The 19556-nt window shown below is 57.3% G+C and overlaps 1 protein-coding gene across 1 annotated transcript in view; it reads right to left on the bottom strand.

Annotated features, from left to right (window-relative positions):
- Window positions 1-2012: 2012 nt before the first annotated feature.
- The window catches only part of IGSF21 (immunoglobin superfamily member 21), a 229994-nt gene continuing 212450 nt past the window's right edge, over window positions 2013-19556 (bottom strand). The window contains exons 5-10 of the mRNA XM_045859339.1: window positions 14106-14221; window positions 11000-11474; window positions 3972-4057; window positions 3426-3618; window positions 2982-3020; window positions 2013-2207 (exon numbers count right to left, since the gene is read on the bottom strand). Of these exons, the coding sequence (XP_045715295.1) occupies window positions 2134-2207; window positions 2982-3020; window positions 3426-3618; window positions 3972-4057; window positions 11000-11474; window positions 14106-14221 (983 nt within the window). The 3' untranslated portion in view covers window positions 2013-2133. The remainder of the gene's footprint in view (window positions 2208-2981; window positions 3021-3425; window positions 3619-3971; window positions 4058-10999; window positions 11475-14105; window positions 14222-19556) is intronic.

Below are 19556 nucleotides of genomic sequence, written 5' to 3'. Positions count from 1 at the left end.
CAGGGAAAGGTTATGGCGTCAGAGATTTGGGAGCCAAGGTGGACGCAAGCTGCACTGGCCATCCAGGCCCTGACTTGGGCCGAGGCGAAGGGGCTATGATGACAGAGCCGCTGCTTGATTCCCAGCCCGATGCGCCCAGGACTTGGAGTTTTTGCAGGGATGGGTCCCTATTCCCAGGACATTTGCGTGGACTGGGAGAGGCACACAAGTCTCCTTGAGGTCATGTGTGTCCTGCCTGGGAAGGGAGAAGCCTGGGCACCCTGAGGCAGCAGCGGTGGCTGAGGGCACCTCCTCCCTGCCCTCACCCCTCCAGCCGCCCTGGCCTGTGCCTCTCTGCGGCGGACACAATGCACCGTGTTCACCAGCGAGCACAGAGACGCTGTATCTTCCAGCCTCCCTTGCAGCTAGGTTGGAGGCTGTGACCGCTACTCGTCATGGGATGTGGGCAGAGGTGATCTCCGTCACCGCTAGGCTCAGCCCTTAAAAATATCCTGTGCCACTGTGAGAGATTCCCCTTGCTGCTGGGAGAAACTACCACACACGTAGTGGCTTAAAAGCATGCAAATGCACTTCCTTAGCGTCCTGTCCTGGAGGTCGGGAGTCTGGAGCGACTCTGGGCTGAGAGTGCTGGCGGCGCCAGGTCCTCCTGGAGTCTCCCGGGAGAACCCGGTCTCCTGCCTCTTCCAGCGTGGAGAGGTGGCCTGCCTTCTGTGGCTCGTGGGCCCCTCCCTGCAGCACCCCAATCCATCTGTTGCTTCTGTTGTCACATCTCCTTCTAGTGCCTTCCTTCCTCCCTTGTATGAGGCCCCTTGTCATTACATTGGGCTCACCTGGACAATCCAGAGTACTCTCCCCATCTCAACATCCTTAAATAGCCCATCGGCAGAATCGATTTTGCCTCATAAGGTAACATGTGCACAGGTTCTGGGGATTAGGAGGTGGACATCGTTGCGAGGGTCATCATTCTGCCCACCACAGTGATCCCACAGCCCTTTTTCCCTGCCCTGGAGAAGATTCTAGAAGCCACATGTTCCAGCTGGGGTAGCCATGAGATGAAAGAGGACTGCCCAGTCTGCTTTGGGCTTTTCATACCCCAAAGAATGTTTTGTGGTGTTAATGCAGCAAGACCCTGGGGCCGATGTGCTCCTGCTGCACAGCTGGTCCCATCCAGACATTACAAGTGCTCCATGGACTCTCCTGGGCGACCCGCCAGTCTTGGCCACAGCTCAGAGAGGCCAACCCCACCCTCCCAATGACCCCTTCTTTCCCCCAGAGCTAATCACTGAACGGCACAGGGAATCTTCTTGAGGTTGAGGGGAAAGTTCTGGAACCTCTACCCTTGACTCACCTGTGACCTTGACTGATATTGGCCTTGGCCATGGGACTTGCTTTGGCTGCAGAAGTGTTCATGGACACGACAGGCCGATGCTTTAATGGTGGGTGTGTAGTTTGGGTTTTCCTCCCTCAACTTTAGTGATCTACCATTAGAGGATCGAATGCCAGAGGGTCACTGCCCCTTTAGCCTGAGCTCCCGAGCAAACACCCGCGGAGAAGACCCGGGTCCACCTACAGCCTGGAGTCGAGCCCAGTAAAGCAGAGCTGCCCAGTAAGGCCAGAGTGGATCAGCTTCACCACGCCATCCTGGACAGGAACCTAATCATAAATGCTGGTTGTTGCAGGCCACCGAGATGTGGGCTGGTTTGTTATGCAGCATTATCCTGGCACCTGCTGACCATTACACTTGGCCCCGAGGACCCTTTAATTTCCTGAGGGTCTCTGGCCATTTCCCATGCCTGGGTGTCAGGATCTGGGTGAGAGAGTGAGCCGCATCTCTACCCCGCATCCGGGGAGGAGCATGTCTTCCATCTCCCGTGTCACCGTGCCGGTCCCCATGCCGGTCCCCACGCTGGATGCCAGGGGGCGCCCAGTTGCCGTCACAGAACAAATGAAGAATGCAGAGCCACAGACCCGGGTGGGGAAAATCATTCTGTTTGTTTTAATTAAACCGACGGAAGGAGCCAGGGCAGACAGAAAGAGACTAAGAACGAGACTGGAAATCGTTTAGAAAAGAAATGAAAAGCGGTCGCAGAGATGTCAGCGCCGGACGGAGAGCTGGGAGCCGCAGCCGAGCCTTCACGTCAGCTCCAGAACCACTGTCAGGGCGAGCACCAGGGTGAGCCGGACGCCAGCAGGGCCAGACGCGGAACCTGTGCGGGGCGGCAGGGAGCAGGGTCAGAGCCTGCAGACCCACCACGTCGCCCTCCGGGGGGCTCGGTGGCTGTGGCGCCCGGGAACAGCAGAGCCTCGAAGGGCCCAGCAAAGAGTCTGGACTTCAGCGTCAGCACGCACTGGGCCCACATGCCCGCTCTGCCACTGGGCCCACCTATGGGTGGTCCCTTCTTTGCCCTGGGCCTGCTGGGCTGGGGCCAGGCTCCCTGGTGCCCATCAGGACCCTCCAGGGAGGACCAGGAGTTGGGGCCTCCGTTGTGAATTGTGGGATGGGTCCAGTGTGGGGACAGGAGAGCTGGCGGGCCTGGGAGCAGTGTCTGGGTCCCTTGGTGAGGCACCCGGTTTGGGGGAGCCCGGGAGGGCAATAGGAAGGGCCCCAGCAGAGCCATCTGGCCGTGCTCCCAACTGTCTTGCGGGGTGGTCCAGGGCCCCAGAACACAACCCTATGGTCAGTGCTGGACACATGTCCTCGGGGCCAGGGCGGCTGAGCTCTCTGAGTCACTGTGGGTGGTGTTGGGGACACACTCAGTCCCTGGGAATCCCCGCCACTGCTTTGGGGTGCTGAGCCCCCTTGATTGTCTCAGCGCCCGCTGCTGACAACCCGGCCCCAGGCCCTGTGACCTGGGGACAATGTGCTGCCTGCGGCCCAGGGGAGGGGCGAGGGCAGGCAGCTGGGGGGTGTGGGGGCCAGAGCTTCCCGGGGCCTTGAACATCGCGCTTCTACGTAAGGAGCCCTGAGAGCGGACACTTACCATTGGAGTCCTCCGTTCCTCTCGGAATATTTGGGTTTTCTGTTGGGAGGAACAGAAAGAGAGCTAGAGGGTGGGCGGCTTCGGAACACCGCAAAGGAGCTCCCCTCTATCCGGATGGCACCTGCCAGGTGGCATCACGTGCCCTGTCTCGGTGTAGCCACGCGTCTGTGGGCTGGAAGTGCCAGCCCCACCACGGCACAGGAGGAGAAGCTGAGGGACGTTAAGTGTGTTTGCCCAAGGTGGCCCAGCTGCTAAGTGGTGGGCCTGGGATTTGAACCCACAGATCTCTGGTTTTCATTGCTGAACTCCAGTGCCTCCCTGCGGGGTACCTTCCCAGGGCAAATGTAAGGGACTCAGGTGCTTTCTCTTCCCTCCTCCTCGGGACAGTGCCAGCCAGGGCCTGTCCCCGGACAGACGCCCGGACCCCCATCCGGCGCGGCGTACCAAACACGATGAGCCGGGTGTGAGTGTCCGTGGAGCCCAGCGGGTTCTGGGCCGTGCAGCGGTACATGGAGCCGTTGAGCTCTGCGGGAACCCGCTCCAGCACCAGCTCCTTCCCGTCGAACTCCGTGCTGCCGTCCAGGAGGCGGCTCCCGACCCGCGTCCACGTGAACATGGGCTCTGGGAAGACTTGGTTCTGTTGGCCAGAGCAGGAAGGGGTCAGAGCCATGGCCTGGCCGGCCCTGGCTGCGCGGTGTCATCTGATAGGTTAGGAGGGGCGTCCCGCAGCATTAGGCAGACGAAGACTCTAGGGGCTGGGGAGGATGTCAAGGCCCATGAGCCATGCCTGCTCTGAGCTCCGGATGGGTAAGCAAAAATGCAGGTACCTCTTGCCATTCCTCACCGAAACCAATTTCGCCATCGCGAGATTAGCAGGCTGGGCTGGAGGTCAAGGGCAGGGTCTCAGAGCGTGCTGCCGGGGATGCCCGTGCCTGGCTGGGGCCCCTCCCACTTCCTAGCACCCTCCCAGATGTTCAGGGAGAGGCCGACCTGAAATCCATGGACCAGAATCCGCACTGTGTCTCCGACCCGGGCTCTGGTGGGCGTCATCGTGATTTTGGGTCCTTTGGGGGCAACTGAAGGGAGAGAAAGGCCAGGTCAGAGAGGTGGGTGTATGTGCGGGGGAGGGGGCACTGGGCAAGAAAAGGAGGGGGCAGGGGAAATGGAAGAGAAAGTTCCGGTCCGGTTCTGGTCCTGCTCCAGGATGCTAATTCCTTCCTCCCTTCATCCTGGCCCGCCTGCCTCATGCACACACACTTCCTGGGTCCCTGCAGGGAGTCAGACCCTGGTTGGGACTCGGGGGTTCCACGGTGCACCGAACGTGGTCTCAGCCCTGGGTGCACGAGGTGTGCGGAACCAGATTCCTCGCTGCCTTGTTTTCTAAAAACCCCATCTACTTCCTCCAGGCTTGGGCCTGGGCGTCCTGCCCCGAGAGGGGAGGGACCCGACACGCATCCGGTGTCTAACGTGCACGAGGTTACCCTGGAGGGCCGTCACACCCATCCCGGTGTTAGAGGCAGGTCACCGTAAAGCCCCTTTTGCCGGCTTTAAGACCTAGGGCGGTCAGCGGCTTGCCCGAGGTCACGCAGCCAGGGAGTGGCAGAAGCAGGACTTCGTGTCACCCAGGTCTTTGGAGGGGAGCAGGAAGCCCGGGAGTGGAGGAGAAAGAGAGCTGATACCTTCTCCCACCTGAGCTGGGGTCCCTGGGAGCTCCTGGGAGGGCAGAGATGGTGGGCAAGGGGTCAGCCTTGCCTTCACTTCCCTGAGCTGACCAACCGGGGCCTTTGTATGACTAACCGGGGCCTTTGCATGACCAACCGGGTCCTATGCAGCCGGCGGCCCCTCCGACTCCCGCCCTCGCTGCTGCATCAAGATGTTGCTTCCAGAAGCCGGGCACCAGCTGCTCTCGCCCCGGCATTTCCACCACCAGCCTGAGACCCATTAGTAGCTGCTGGCTGTCAAGCCTGGGCCCCCCACCTCCGCCCGCCTGCTCCTAGAACACATCACCCGAAGGCATGTTCTCAGCCCCCGGAGTCTCACGCCTCTCAGCCCCTGGACACACAGAACAAGGAGAGCCCCGGGACCAGGACCGAGGCCTAGCCTTCTGCTCTCTGGCTGCATGAACCAGTTCAGCTGGTTGGGTCTCAGTTCTCTCCCCTGTAAACGGGGGCAACAGGCGACCACCGTGTTGGAGGGGTTGCTCTGAAAGGACAGTGGGGGAGGGGTCGGAGACCGTAAAGGGTGTGCCTCCGCTCATGCACAGGAAATGCATCTGGAAATGCACAGGATGCTGATTACAAGGGATTCTGATCACATAACCTACCCTCTTTGCCTCTCCTGAGCACTCTGCTCCAAGGGCAGACTTGTGAAATCTCACGGAAAAGATGCTCTAAGCTTCCCCCAGCAGTTCGGGGTGTTCACAAAAACCACCACTCACCCACCCTCACACTCATCCATCTGTGCATCTATACATTCATGCATCTACCCATGGATCCGTCTACCCACCCATCCATTCTTTCTATCCATCCATCCATCCATTCCACCGTAGCATCCCATCCATCTGCTCAAACATTCATTCTACCCATTCGTCCATCATTCCATCACGTTATCCATCCACCCATTCCCCCACCCATCCACCCGTCTACCCCAAAACCTACCAGTCCGCGCACCAGCCCATTCCTTCATCGGCTCCACCCACCTGCTCTCTATGGTACCCCTAGTCAGTGTCGATCCTTATGTAGGGCAAGGTTGAGGGCACAATGGTGAATGATGGATGATAATAGTAGCGTATATTTATTTCCTGGGTACTTGCTCTGTCACTATGCTAGGCACTTTCTAGGCACCGCCTTATTGAATCTTCACAAACCCAGAAAAGAATGAGTTGTTATCAAACAAGAGTTTATTACGTAATGTGTTAGGGATTTTTCTGACTCCTGTACCCTGTGAACCTGCCCATACGGCACTTACACTCCAGTGGGGGACCCAAGAAATAAGGAACTATGTAATATATACTTGTAGATAGAAGTAAATATGATGCCAGAAAGCAACACAAGGAGTTGACGGGGCCGGCAGGAAGAGGCTGCGATAGGGTAGAAGATTGGAGGAGAGACCTGGATGAAGGAGGGAATTGAGATATCGGGGTGAGCTGTTTTCAGGCAGAGAGGAAAGTCAGTGCAAAGCCACGGAGGTGGACCTGAGCCGGATGCATTCGAGGAAGAGGAAGGAGGACCGTGTGGCTGGGGCGGGTGGACCAGAGGGGCGTGGTGGGTGAGCACTCCCTGGATTTGATGCGGTGGGAGGTCACACAGGGAAACGCACTGTTCTTAAGCACACACTTCGATGAATCTCAATGAACACGATTACCTGCGTAAGTGCCATCCCAATCACACCCCAGGGCATTCCTCGCTCTCCAGAAAGCCCCCTAGGCCTCCTTTCCGTCAGTGTCCACTCCCCGTCAATAAAGACTGCTCGGATTCCTGTCGCCAGAGGTTTGTTTTATGTTCTAGAAGCCCGTAGACATGGAGTCCCGCAGTATGTCCTCTTCGCTGTCTGGCTCCTTCAGCTCGGCGTGTTCTGGGTTCCAGCCACATCGCCATGTGTATCCGGAGTTCGTCCATATGTATCGATAAGAAGTACAGTTTATCGTATGCATACACTACCATTTTTTCATCCATTTTCCTAATCACGGCCATTAGCATTTCTCACAGGCTTTGCTGTTGCGAATAAAGCTGATGTGAACATTCATGTCCGAATCTTCGTGGCTGTGTGTGTTTCCCTCTCTCCTGGGTAAACACTTGGGAGTGGAAGCGTGGGCCAGGGAGGAGGGGTGTAGTCACCTCTGGAAGCAACTGCCACCAGCAAAGGACGGGCGTTCTGACGGCTCTCCATCTGCGTCAACAGTTGGCACCGCCGATCTCCTCCATTCCAGCCCTTGCAGCGCTTGTGAAACGGTAACTTACAGACGCTTTAGTCTTCGTTTCGCTGATGACTAATGATGTTATGCCCCTTTCTGTATACATATTGGCCACCGTTAGATCTTCGTCTTAAAAATAATTGAGTTTCCTTGTCATTATGAATCTGCCGTAGCTGTTTACATATTCTGGATGCAAACCCTTTGTCATACATTTGTGGTCAGAACGCTTTTTTCTCAGTCTGTAGTGTGCCTTTTCATCTTCTTAAAATTGTCTTCTTACGAGCAGAAGATACGGATTTTTATTAAGCCCCATTTACCAACTTTCTATTTTTCATCTAGTGCTTGTGGTGACCTCTTTAAGCAGTCCTTGCCTGCCCCAGTATCGCAAAGGTATATTTCTATGTTTTGCTCTAGAAGCTTTATGATGCTGGGTTTTACATTTACGTCTATGATTCATCTCAAATTAAATCTGCGTATATGTGAGGTAAGAGTCCAAGTTCATTTTCTCTTTATGCATCTCCTGGGTCATTTGTTAAAAAGACTTCTCCATCCTCATCGAACAGCCCGGGGTCCTTTGTCAAAAATCAATCGAGTCTATATATTAGGGTCTATTTCTGGACTCCATCCTGTCCTACCAATCTGTTTGCCTACCTTTAGAGGGTTTGCGGTGGGCGTGCGTGTGATTCATGATGTGATTGATAGTAAGTGGATCAATCAGGGTGAAGAATAGAAGGAGGCACGTGGGGAAGCCAAAAGTTCAGTTTGGGGGCTACTGCAATTGTCCGGGTGCCTTGGCTGGGGGGTCGGAGAGGAAACGGTGAGCTGTGGCAGACGTAGGACATGTTCTGGTTGAGCTGCCAAGGCTCGGCGACGGCTTGGGTGTGACGCACAGGAGAAGAATGGAGTTCGTGGGTGACCCCAGATTTCCAGCTTGAGCAGTGGGAAGGATGTAGTTACCATCGACAGAGATGGGCTCTGGACCCAGCTGGGCGTCTGTCTTCTTGGAGGAGGGGTGGCATCGGAGCAGGGGGCAGTACCCCTGTTGGAGGGGACAGCTAAGGGCTAACACAGGGAGACACGCGCCGACCCTCACTGGCCTGACCTTCGACGTCCTCATCAGATGATTAGCGTCTGTGCCCAAGGTCATCTCGTCCACCCCTCTGTCGCCCTCCCAGGCCAGGGCGCTGGTGCCCTTCCTGTGTGAGGTGCAGACTCTCACGCAGGACCTACCCCGCCCCCGGCTCACACCGCTCTTCCCGGCTCCTCCCGCAGCCCCGCCCAGGCAGACGGTACAACCCGTGGCTCTGGGGGCAGACCCACCGACCTGGCTCGGTGACCTAAGGAGAGCTCCTCGAAGCCCGCATCCCCTCATTTTTAAAATGGGGACACGGATAGCATCTCTCACTGCTTCATGGGGTCACTGCCCAGCGGCAAGGAGAATACATCTTACACAGATCCTGGCTCCCAGCACATGCTCCAAACGTTTATGAGGTCCCTACGGTTTCCTCCATTCCATAGGTCCGAAAACTGAGGCTCGAAGACCTAAGAGGCCTGAGATCTCACCAGCTGACAGCAGCCGAGGTAGGACTAGGAGCCAGCCAGCCTGGGGGGCTCTTACTCACCCACCCAGTTTGGCCTCTTCACCTTGGTGGCTCTGCTACATCCCCCTCGCCCCGAGTCCCTGGTGTGCACACACACGTCCTGCTGGCTTGGGGTGCGGTGTGGGAAGGGGTGGAACAGGCCCCTGGCAGCACCCTCCTTGTCGCCCATGATTTGAGCTGAAGCTCACCTCCCAGCTGCTCTGAGTCCTTGTCTGGTCTCATTTTTCTCCCTCTTGGTTGGGGCGGGGCAGGGCGCCGTCCGTGGGAAGGCCGTGCTTGGCCAGGAGAGGCAGGCGGTGGCTTTCATGGGTGAGGCGGCCTCAGGAAGGGTGGAGGCGGCTCCCAGCCTAAGAGCAGGCTGTATCTCGAGGATGGGACGGGAGGAGACGGGAAGGCTGGAGGGTCCAGAGAGTGGGGTGGAGGCCGGTGGGAGGGCTGGCTCTGGGTCCAGAAGTCCCAGCACCTAGCACAGGGCCTGGCCACAGTGGGTGCTCGGGAATTATCTCTGGAATGATGAGCAAGTGGTACCCGGGAGTGGCGGTGGGGTGGGAGCTCACGACAAATGGCCGCTATGTGGAAGCATAGTGACAGGTCACACTGCCTGCCTTTGAATCCTCTCCCTCTCACCTTCGACAACGTATGTAACCTCCCGGTGCTCAGTCACCTCCTCTGTGACACGGGGTAGTAACAGTGCCGCACTGAGCTATCATGAGGGATGCCAGTTGGGTAGTTGGGTTACGACCGAGTTAATATGAGACAAGCAGGAGTCTGCGGTCTGCAGTAGGTGTCCAGTAAAAGTTAGCCCTAGTCATTACTTTCTGTCTGGGCAGGTGGCCTCGGAAATCAAAGGGCCATTTAATGGGTCTGAAGGGAAGCAACCCCATAAGCCAGCCAAGGACGTCCTTTGGACCCCCTGACATAAGCTGCAGTCCCCACCCTCATCAGTCGGTCATTGCTGTCTGCCCTTGGTCACGAGGGGTTAGGGGCTGGGAGGGCTCCACGCAGCACCCATCACTGCAGAAGATGCAGAGGACAAGCCCAGGCATTTGGGGCTCCAGGAAGAGCTTTTGGGTGCTGTAGGTCAAGGTCCAAATGGCTTCAAACAGAGAGAACCAGAACAGTGCAGGAGGCGTGCCTGCCTCCCCGCCCTGGCTGCCCAGTCAATGCAAAAACCGTCTCAAGGGGCCTCTTGTATTTCTGCTAGAGAAGACTCCACATGTGCCCTCCCCTTAACTCAACCCAGCTGGGAGGAGACATAGAAGGGGGAAGGTGTCAGATCTCAGGGAACCGCCCAGGGGTGCCCTGAGCTAGTGCTTTGTGGCTAGAGGAAGCAGGTTCTCAAGCTGAGCGGGCCTTGGGCATCCAGTTTCCTGGTGGCGCCCGCCTCCCGCATCCCCGAAGATGACAGGGTTGTCCTTGTACTTAAAAGTCTGAGCCAGCGTGGTGTCCTCCTGTGTCTTTTGTGTTCCTGACCCCAACTCCGCAAAGTTCCCTGACCCTGATCCAGCAGGCCTCCGACCTGCCCTGTCACTGGCCCTTACTTAGTGACTGTCCCCTGGGCTCACGGGTCTTTTATCTCATACAAAAAAACCTCTTTGTCACCTCCTATGTTCCCGACTAGGATGGATAAAAACCTTCCCGGACCTTTCTGTGACCTGACTCAGCAACACCCCCGCCCCCCAAAGAGTCCAAAGTCTGTGTTTTTCGTGCTTCCAGCAAGCGTCCCTGTGTTCTCTGTGTTTCTTTCCAGCCTTGAAAACCTGCTATGTTTTCTAACACGGATCCATGTTCTTTTCTTTAGAGACTTTATTTATTTTTAGAGAGAGGGGAAGGGAGGAAGACAGATCAACGTGCAAGAGAAATATCGATCAGTTGCCCCTCGCACACTCCCAGTTGGGGAGCTGGCCTGCAACCCAGGCATGTGCCCTGACCGGGAATCAAACCGGCAACTTTTTGGTTCACAGGCTGATGCTCGACCCACTTAGCCATGCTGGCCAGGGCTGATCCATGTGCTTGACCCTGATGGACCAGCCTCTTGTGACCTCCTATGTTCCTGACTCTGCCCGGCGAACTCCCCCGCCCCCCTCCTTGCTAGACTCTCCCATGTCCTCCTATCCAGCTCAGCAAACCTGCTCAAGAACCCGGACTCTGCCCTTGCTGGATGGCTCAGCTGGTTGGAGCATCATCCTGTATACCAAAAGTTTTCAGGTTCGATCCCTGGTCGGGGTGCATGTACAGGAGGCAACCAGTGGATGTTTCTCTCTCACATCGCTGTCTCTCTCTTTCTCTCCCCCTTCTTTCTCTCTCTAAAATCAATAAATATATCCTTGGGTGAGGGTAAAAGAAAAAAGAACCCAGACTGTTACCTGTGTGCCTGCCCCTGCCTCCAGGTTGCTCCCTGTCCTCCCTGTCTCCATGATGGCCAGCAGCCCGGGGCCTTTATTCCAAGGCTCCCCCCACCCCAGCTCTGCAGGAGCCTGCAGAAGGGCAGCCCCAGACCTTACCCAGCGTGACCTCCGCCTGCATGGGCATCGACAGCGCTGGGTGCTTGACCTCGCAGCTGAAGAGGGCTTCGTTGTCGATCTGAGGGTTGAGTGTCCAGGTGAGCAGGGCGCGCACCTCCACAGTGCCGTCGCTGCCCGGGGTGTGGCTGTGGCGCAGGAAGTAGACAGGTTCGGAGCTGTGGACCCAGCGGGGGAACTCACGGCTCACCACCGTCTCCGGGATGTTCTCGGTGGTCGGCTGGAGGAGGACACTGGGGTCTGGGGTCAGGCCTCGGGACGGCCGCTCGGTGTAGGGATGCCCACCCCGGTTCTCAGTGTCCAGCAGGGACAGTGACCTCTGCACCTTGGTGTCATCCAAGTCACGGTGCAGGAGGCTGCGGAAGGGCCTGCTGTCCTGGAGGGGGCCGGAGCTTGCAGCTGGCAGCTCCGACAGGGGCACCACATCAATGGGTTCCCCATCTCTTTTGAAATAAACCTGGAATCACAAGGAGGGGATGGGAAAAGATTTCGTGCCAATGCCCTAGACCTCCCAATGGGCTCTCAGAGGATGTGGCCATAGGAGGCCGTGCTTCCGGAGCCTCCTTTTCCTGGCAGCCTTCCCGATGTACCTCCTTATTCATTTCCCTCCAGCACCCAAGACTGAGGACGCGCAGTTCCGTGAGGACACGCAGGCCCTGGGGGCAGAAGCTTTGCACCTCGGTTTCCTTACTTGCACGGGGAATACAAGGACCCACTCCACGGGGCTGTGGCGTGCCTAGGATCAATGGGCAAATAGAAGCCCAGCCCGGTGGCCACCTGGGCTCCAAGGGGTGGCCCACGCCCACCCAGGGAGAGCAAGCAGATGGGAAAGCGGAGAGGGGCTGAGCTTAAACGAGACATCAGGAGAGTGCGGAGAGGATCTCGCGTGTGCGGTGGCTTCGGAGGTTTCGGAGACAGGGCAGGACACAGGTGTGCGTGTGCGCAGGAGGCAGCTCGGTGTGGGTGGGGGAGGGGAGAGCACCGTCCTCTTGCTTTCTCTGCTAGCGCGCAAGGGAAGTTCTGAGAGGCGGCATTTAATTTAATTTGCTGTCTTTTTATTTTGGTACAGGCGCCCAGAGGCCTGTGGGGATTGGGTGTGTTTTTAATAAATCAGATAAATAAAGAGATGGAAGCTGGGGAGCGCGGAGGGCAGGAAGCGGCTCTCAGGGTGCCGGCGCAGGTGGGGGAGGGAGGCGGGCAAGGGGGGAGGGCGCGGGGGGCGGGGGAGAGGGGCTGGGGGCGGGCGGTGAGTGAAATGTGCTGCGCGGAGAATCTGTCAGAGTTTATAGCTCCAACGAAAAATCTCTTATGCACATAATAGCCATAGCCTGCTTTGGCTTTTTCTTTCTTTTTTTTTTTTTTGAAAAGTGCTTGAAAAGCATATTTGTAATTTATATCAGAGATTTTTTTCCAAGTTCTGACCTTCCAGGCAAATGTAAGATGCCTGGAATGCGGGGAGATGAGGATTATATATACATGAAGATATATATATGTGTGTATATAGGTGTACACACACATATATATGTATGTAATTTAATTTGCTGTCTTTTTATTTTGGTACCCACACACACACACATATACCTTCATATATATGTCTTTTACTATGTGTTTGAATATTTCGTGCCCTGTCTTAAATGGCAGAAGCAGGCAGGCGGGGGAAGGGTTGCCCCCGCAGCCCCAGGGCTGAGAGGACACTGTCTTTGGGCCCTTGGGGAAAGTTTTTCTTTGGGGAAAAAGACCAGCTTGCTTGGTTTTAGGGGCCCAGACCTCTGAATGGGCTCCGAAGGAGGAGGACTCGGGGTCGCCTCCTGCTCTCGCCCATGCTGGTGTGGAAGGTGCCTGTGTATCTGTCGCCTTGGGAACGCAGATGCGGGGGAGTGGGCCTCGCCAAAGGCGTGTCTCCGAACACAGGCCCCGTCCCGCCCGTGCGCGCCTGCCCGCTGCCCCGCCCGGGCCTGGTGCACCTGCCCACTGCCCTGTCTTCAGTCTTTCTGCACCTGTTTATTGCCCTGTCCTGGGCAGCTGGGGGAGGCTGGCTGAGTCCCTCGGTCACCCCACTGGAACACGCCTGTGAGACAGTCAGGGTCTGTAATGCCTAGCCTCCCCCTCCTTGAACTTGAACCCTACCTGTCCCCCCTTCATGGACCCTGGTAATGTAAGAAACTCCCAGGGTCAAGACCTAAAGCACTGCACAATGTCAACGCTGGAAGGGCCTCGGGAGCCTGCGGCCCGTGGAGCCTCCACGTGGAACCCCAAGGGCTGGCTCCTCGGAGGCACCTCAGGGATCAACACGGGCGACATGCCCTTCCCTCGCCCTTCACTGTTTTACAGACAGTTAAACACATGGCGCTTCTGTGTATCCCATTCAGGCCAAATGGTCCCATTGCTCCTTGAAACGCTGAAAAGCTTGAACAGTGTCCACCCCCTAAACCTCCTCACAGAAACGAGAAGCAGGGGGGGGCCTCCCAGCTCAGGGGTGCTCAGCGCTGGGCTGGAACCCCGCTCTCAGTGGGCGGGCGCTGTCACCTCTGTCCCCGCCTCTGACTCGGCTGGACCGTAGCTCAGGCGCTGGGCGGGGAGACCTCGGAGCAGTTACACTGGGTGTGATAAGGTGCTAACCGAAACAGGATCCCCTCTCCTCCCTTCTCTCCTTTCCTCCGTCTTCCCTTCACGTTGGACTTGAAGCGGGAGGACATGAACTTGAGTGCCAGCTCTGTCATGGACACTGTGGGTGACTCTGGAGCTGTCCCTTTCCCTCCCTGGGTCTCACGTGTCTGCGTCCTGCTCAATCACTAGGGTGGGGTGAGCATGACGCTGGGCTCCCCTAAGGACCACGCCACTCGGATGCCCGGGGCCAGCGGATGTGGGAGTTCTCCGTGCTGGGAGATGGGGAGCCCCAGAGACACACGTGGCTGCCTGGACAGGTCAGTGGAGTGGACAGGGTCGGCCCAGGCAGGTGGCTGCCCTCTTTGCAGACCGTGCCTGCCCTCTTTCCTTCATGACGCGGAGTGGGTACGGGGATGACGCACCCGAACAAGCCACACAGGAGGGTCGTCCTGCAGGGACGGGTGGGGGCAGGGGCACTCACCGTGGGCGCTGGTTTCCCTCCAGACACGATGCAGACCAGCGTGAAGTTCTGGGCTTGGTAGCGGCTGAAGGGGGCCGGCGTGTCCGCAGCTACCACTTCGATGGAGGTAGGAGGGGCTGCCCAAAAGGGGAGCACAAAAAGAAAAAGGCTTAACCGGGGGAGTCAGGAAGAATTCACTGCGCGCCTCAGCCGGGCCAGGCTCCAGACCGAGTGCTGGGCGGGGAGCGGGGGCAAACACTGCCCAGCCCCGGAGGGTGCCAAGGCCATCCACCACAGTGAGGACGATGTCCCTGCTGGGCATGGAGAGAGGGCCCTGCCTCACGGGGCTCACAGCCTGCTGGACACGACAGCACACGACACAGAGGTGACATAGTCAACGTGCTCAGGGCACCAGGTGCCGGGAGGCATAACAGAGTATAAACAGGCCTTGTCCAAGCTGGAAAAAGTGACACTGTGCTGTGACCTGAGGAAGCGACCCATGCGGGACAAACACGACAGGTGTCGGGGACAGCATGTGCAAAAGCCTGGGGGGGCGGCGGTGGGGGGCAGTGTGGGGGGTGGGGGGATGGGAGGCAGGGGAACGTGGCGCCCAGTGGGGCTGGGCTGATGCACAGAGCATGAACGGGGCGGCTGGTGGTGGTGGCCCCTCACTGGCGCAGGTTCCCACGGGCTCAGAGAGCCTACTGTGACGTTGTCAGGGAGTCTGAGACCCAGTTGTTAAGTGACCGCTGCCTGGACATGGGCCACACTGGGCGTGGACACCAGCCGCAGCTGTGAATTGGGACTTTCTTCACTTGCTTGCTCCTCCTCCCCCTGCCCCAGCCCCCAGAGACGGGGTCGCTAGCCTTCCGTGGTCCTGAGTTTTCCTTCGTTGTCCTGAGAGCAGCCGGGAGCCACGGGAGGTTTTAAGCAAGCGTGGTGACGTGACCTGAGCGGCATATTGAGAGACAGGGAACGGAGCGGAGGCCGGGGAGACGGGGGGCTCAGACCCCGGTGAGGGCGGTGGGAAGAAGCTGGTGGCTTTGGCGGGCACTGGTGGCCTGGCGGCTTCTTCCCACCGTCCTTTTCCTCTGGAAGCCGAGTGGCCCCAGGTGGCCCTGCCCCACCAGCTCACCTCTCTGCTCTCCTCACCAGGCGCCACTGGCTGGTTTGCCAAAGCCGGGCTCCCGGCACTGTGGGGCACCAGGACGGGGCCACGTGGAGCCATCGGGCACGCCTGGGTCGCCGTCCCAGCTAAGTCACCGCCACCTCTGCGTCCTTGGGCAAGTCACCACAGTCCCCCACGTCCTGAAATGGGAGTCCTACTCGGCAGGCATGTTTGTAGAAGCAGCCAGCTAATGCGAAAAGGCTTCGCACATGGCAGCAATTCCCTATTCTTAGGGTTCCTCCGATTATTTCCCCCACCCCCTCCTTATCAGCAACACCAAAGTCAGAATCTTAGACCCTCACTTGGGAAAAGCTGTCCGTTCTGGCTTCTCTGGCCTCGGGTCCTGAGCACGGAGGGAAGCAGCGAAAAGGAAGAGGGGCGGGCGTTTCCTCCCGGCACAGGCTTTTCACCCCGGTTAAGTTTAATTAAAGTCGACAAACATTTCCTGACACCTACTAGGTGCGGGGCATGGTGCCAGGTGCTCACAGTAGGCACCCGTGGTGACACAGACACTGCCACGGGAGGCTCGCTGTCTGGCAGGGGCGGCAGCCGCCTGGCAACGCTATTTTAAGGTCTGGGGAAACAGAGCCAGGTAGGAACCGTTCATTCATCCAGGCAGCCCCCACGCACGCACGCTGTCAGCGGGGGAAGCGAACAGGAAGCAATGGGAGAACAATAGACGGAGAATTGTAATTAAGTGTAAGATGGGATGAAACAGATGGTAAGTGAGGCAGGAACTCCGAGGGGGGAAAATACACCAGAACACTTCAATTACCCAGAAGTTGCAGATTCCACAATCTAGCTTCTGTTCAGTTCAACTGAGAACTGGGATGTTACGGCGGCAGCCGAGAGCGGCTCCCGTTTACGAGCGAGAAGCCGTTCCGAGCCCTCACCTGGGTTACTTCACACAATCCTCGCCATTAGCCTACGCCTGGGTTTATGCGTTCCCTGGTCTTACAGAGGAGGAGCCTTAAGAGGTGAGGCAGCTTGCCTGGGTTCATGGATGGCGTCAGGATTTGCAGCCAAGCGCCCCAGCTCCGGAGCCTGAACTTGGACGCGAAGCTCTGCCCTCTTGAGCTTTGCAAAGAAGGAAGGAGCTCATACCTGCTGGCACCTGAACCCTAACTACACACTTGAGCCACTCGTTCCTCTGGCACGTCTCGGCTTCCACGGGTCCGGGAAATCCAGGTCCCTTGAGAGCTCCGCTTAAGATCAAGGACCCGCCCCGAAGATCAAGGACCACGCCGCCAGTGGGGGTGCAGCACAAAGCCCTGGCAGTGCTTGTGGGGGCACGTGTGCAGCCTTCAAGAGCCCTAGAGGCTGAGGCTTAGGCAGGGAGCACCTTCAAAACCTCTCATTCATGCTTCCTTTCCTTCACTGAGCAGACAGGAAGTAGGCACCTACAACCTTCCTTATAGGACTGCTTGGAGGAGGACATGAGATGATGTTTACAAGATGCCTGGCACATCGGGAGCCTGCAATACCATTTAGCAACTTTAACTGATATTATCTGTATCCCTAGCGGAGGAAGGGAGTCTAGGACAGTGGTTAAGAGTGTGGGCTCTAAACTCAGCCACCCAGGGTTCAAAGACCAGCGGTACCACGACTGGGTGTGTGACTCTGAGTATGTTATTTAACCTCTGAACCTCACTTTCCTTATCTGCAAAATGAAATTAGAGGTTCCCTGGGAGGATTCAATGATGGAGGACCTCAAAGTGTTTTAAAAGTGCACCCAATACGTGTCAGCTGCATTTATTAGCAATATTACTTCCTGACGTTCTTTCTTTGAGGATCCTTGCTACCTACCGGCTGGGAGAATAAAACCTGCTCTCTGCCCTTGGGGTGCTCACCGTTCAAAGAAGGGCCCAGAAAATGCCCTGGACCGGCATGGGTCAATTACAGTCATCGCTAACCCGCTGTGGCTGCCGAGCACTCAAAATGTGGCTTTTTCAAGTTCATATGCGTTGTAAGTGTACAATACACCCTGAACTGTGAAGATAATTGTAAAAAGAATGTTATGAACAAACAGTATTAATAATTTATATTGGTTACATGTTAAAATAACATTTGGGCTATTTTGAGCTTAATAAATGTGTTATGGGAATTACTTTCACCTTTAGAAACTTTTCTTAACATGGCTATTGGAAAACTTAGTTACATATGTGCCTTGCCTTGTATTTCTCTTGCCCAGCGCTGGGTTAGACCTTCCATTGACAGGGAAGCAACGGGGGTCAGAGAGAGGGAGAGGTTTGCCTGTGGTCCCACGGTGAGTCAATGGCAGAGCCTGGCCGGGCACCTCAGGCTTTACAAATGCAGGTGGGGGTTCCTGGCATGGCACAGGTGCCCCCCAACATGCACACACATGCATCTGCACGTACACATGTCCCCACTCTGTAGATCTGCACCCAAGTCACGCACACCACCCACACAGACCCTGATTGGGAGCCGTGTTCCTGTCCCTCGTTATATTGCTGAGCAGGTGTTAGCAATATGTACAGTTAATCAAGCTCATAAGACAATAACAGATTTTGGTTGTATGGGCGACGGCGCAGCAGAGCTGCTAATATCAGCGTGGATAGCCCAGGCCTCCCACACTCTCCCCATCGACATGGCCCTCAGCCACTGCGCCCTAGAAAAATGTTACTCTGCCATCTTGCCTGGTGCAGGGCTCCCAGAACAGATGGGCAGGGAGCTGCCTACACCCGGGAGTCCCTGGCTGCCTCTGGTCGCTTCACCCCACACATCGCTGTCACCCTCTCCCCTTCCTCCTTTCTTTGCCTTCCTTTGAGGGAGAGCAGCGTTCTTTCTCCCACAACCCACTGTCTCATAGACTTGTCGCCTGCAGCCTTCCTTCACTCCTAGCATTCCCAGCCACACTGCATCCCCAACTCCATCTCCACCTGCATCCACACCTGCATCCTCACCTGTATCCTCACCTCCATCCCCAACTCCATCCCCACCTCCATCCCCACCTCCAACCTCACCTCCATCCCCACCTCCATCCCCACCTGCATCCCCACCTCCATCCCCACCTGCATCCCCACCTCCAACCTCACCTGCATCCCCACCTCCAACCTCACCTGCATCCCCACCTCCAACCTCACCTGCATCCCCACCTCCAACCTCACCTGCATCCCCACCTGCATCCCCACCTCCAACCTCACCTCCATCCCCACCTCCATCCCCACCTCCAACCTCACCTGCATCCCCACCTGCATCCTCACTTCCATCCTCACCTCCATCCCCACCTGCATCCCCACCTCCATTCCATTTCCACTCTATTTCCTTCTCCACCTCCACTCACACCTCTATCTTCTCTTCCATCCTCACCTCCATCCCTACCTCCCTTTCCAGTCCTACCCCCACTCCACTCCCTTCCCCATCCCCCTCTCTACCCCCATCTCTATCCCTGCCCTGATTCAGTCCTTATTTCTGTCTCCATCCCTTCCCCAACCCCAAGCCCATCTCCATTCTCGCCTCCGTCCCACCCCTGTTACAATCTCTGACCAAGGTCAAAATGAGCAGTCCCCTTATGTGCCCATCCTGAGATAGATTCCATGGCCGCAGGAACAGTGTCCAGTCACAGGCAGATGGCCAACTGCAGGCTCAGGCGTAAAGTGGCTTCTCGGACCAGAGCAATCCTAAGTGCAAAGTCGGGCTCTGGGATGAGCAGGGTAAGGCAGAGCCACCTGGCTGTGATCTAGGTGGCAGAGAATGGCACAGGATCATCAAGCACGAGCCCCGGCTCACTGATCTCTCCCCACTCCTTCTGTGACAGTGTCCAGCGCGTCCACTCTTAGTGCCTGGTTCCTGGGGACTTCGGGACTGTGCCTTCAGGGATGTCTGTGCTCCAACAAGGCTCTCGCGGGGGTGTGTGCCTGAGACGCCCCTCCTCAGGCGAAGAGACACCGAGCAGGTGTACGTGGCTTAGGGAGGGGACACACGGTAGTTAGCTGCCTCCATAGCAGCAGGAAGAACCGACACTGGGCAGAGCTTCAGGACTCCCTTACCCCGCCCGGCACGTCCTCACTCTGTCACCCAGCCCTGGGCCGTAGGAAGAGCCCCCGCCAGCCCCGTTCTACAAGTCCGCCATCGTGGTCCAACAGAGGTCGCTGCCATCAAGCCCAGCGGCCCCAAATCGAGCCAGCGGACTTCCCAGTGTATTTCTGTCTTTGGCCTTCAGCAGGGAGGACGGCCGCAGGAAGTCGCTCTGACATCGCCGAGTGCAGGACAGGGAGCCCGGCTTCGCCTCCGCCACAGCTGCGCGTCCCAGCTGACCTCCGCTGGGTCTGCTGCTCTACCGA

The sequence above is a fragment of the Phyllostomus hastatus genome, unplaced genomic scaffold, assembly GCF_019186645.2.
Source record: "Phyllostomus hastatus isolate PE091 unplaced genomic scaffold, TTU_PhHast_1.1 phas_scaffold_182, whole genome shotgun sequence".
NCBI classification, from domain to species: domain Eukaryota; kingdom Metazoa; phylum Chordata; class Mammalia; order Chiroptera; family Phyllostomidae; genus Phyllostomus; species Phyllostomus hastatus.
The sequence above is the reverse complement of the archived record's forward strand: the minus strand, read 5'-3'. Positions and strand labels throughout refer to the sequence as shown.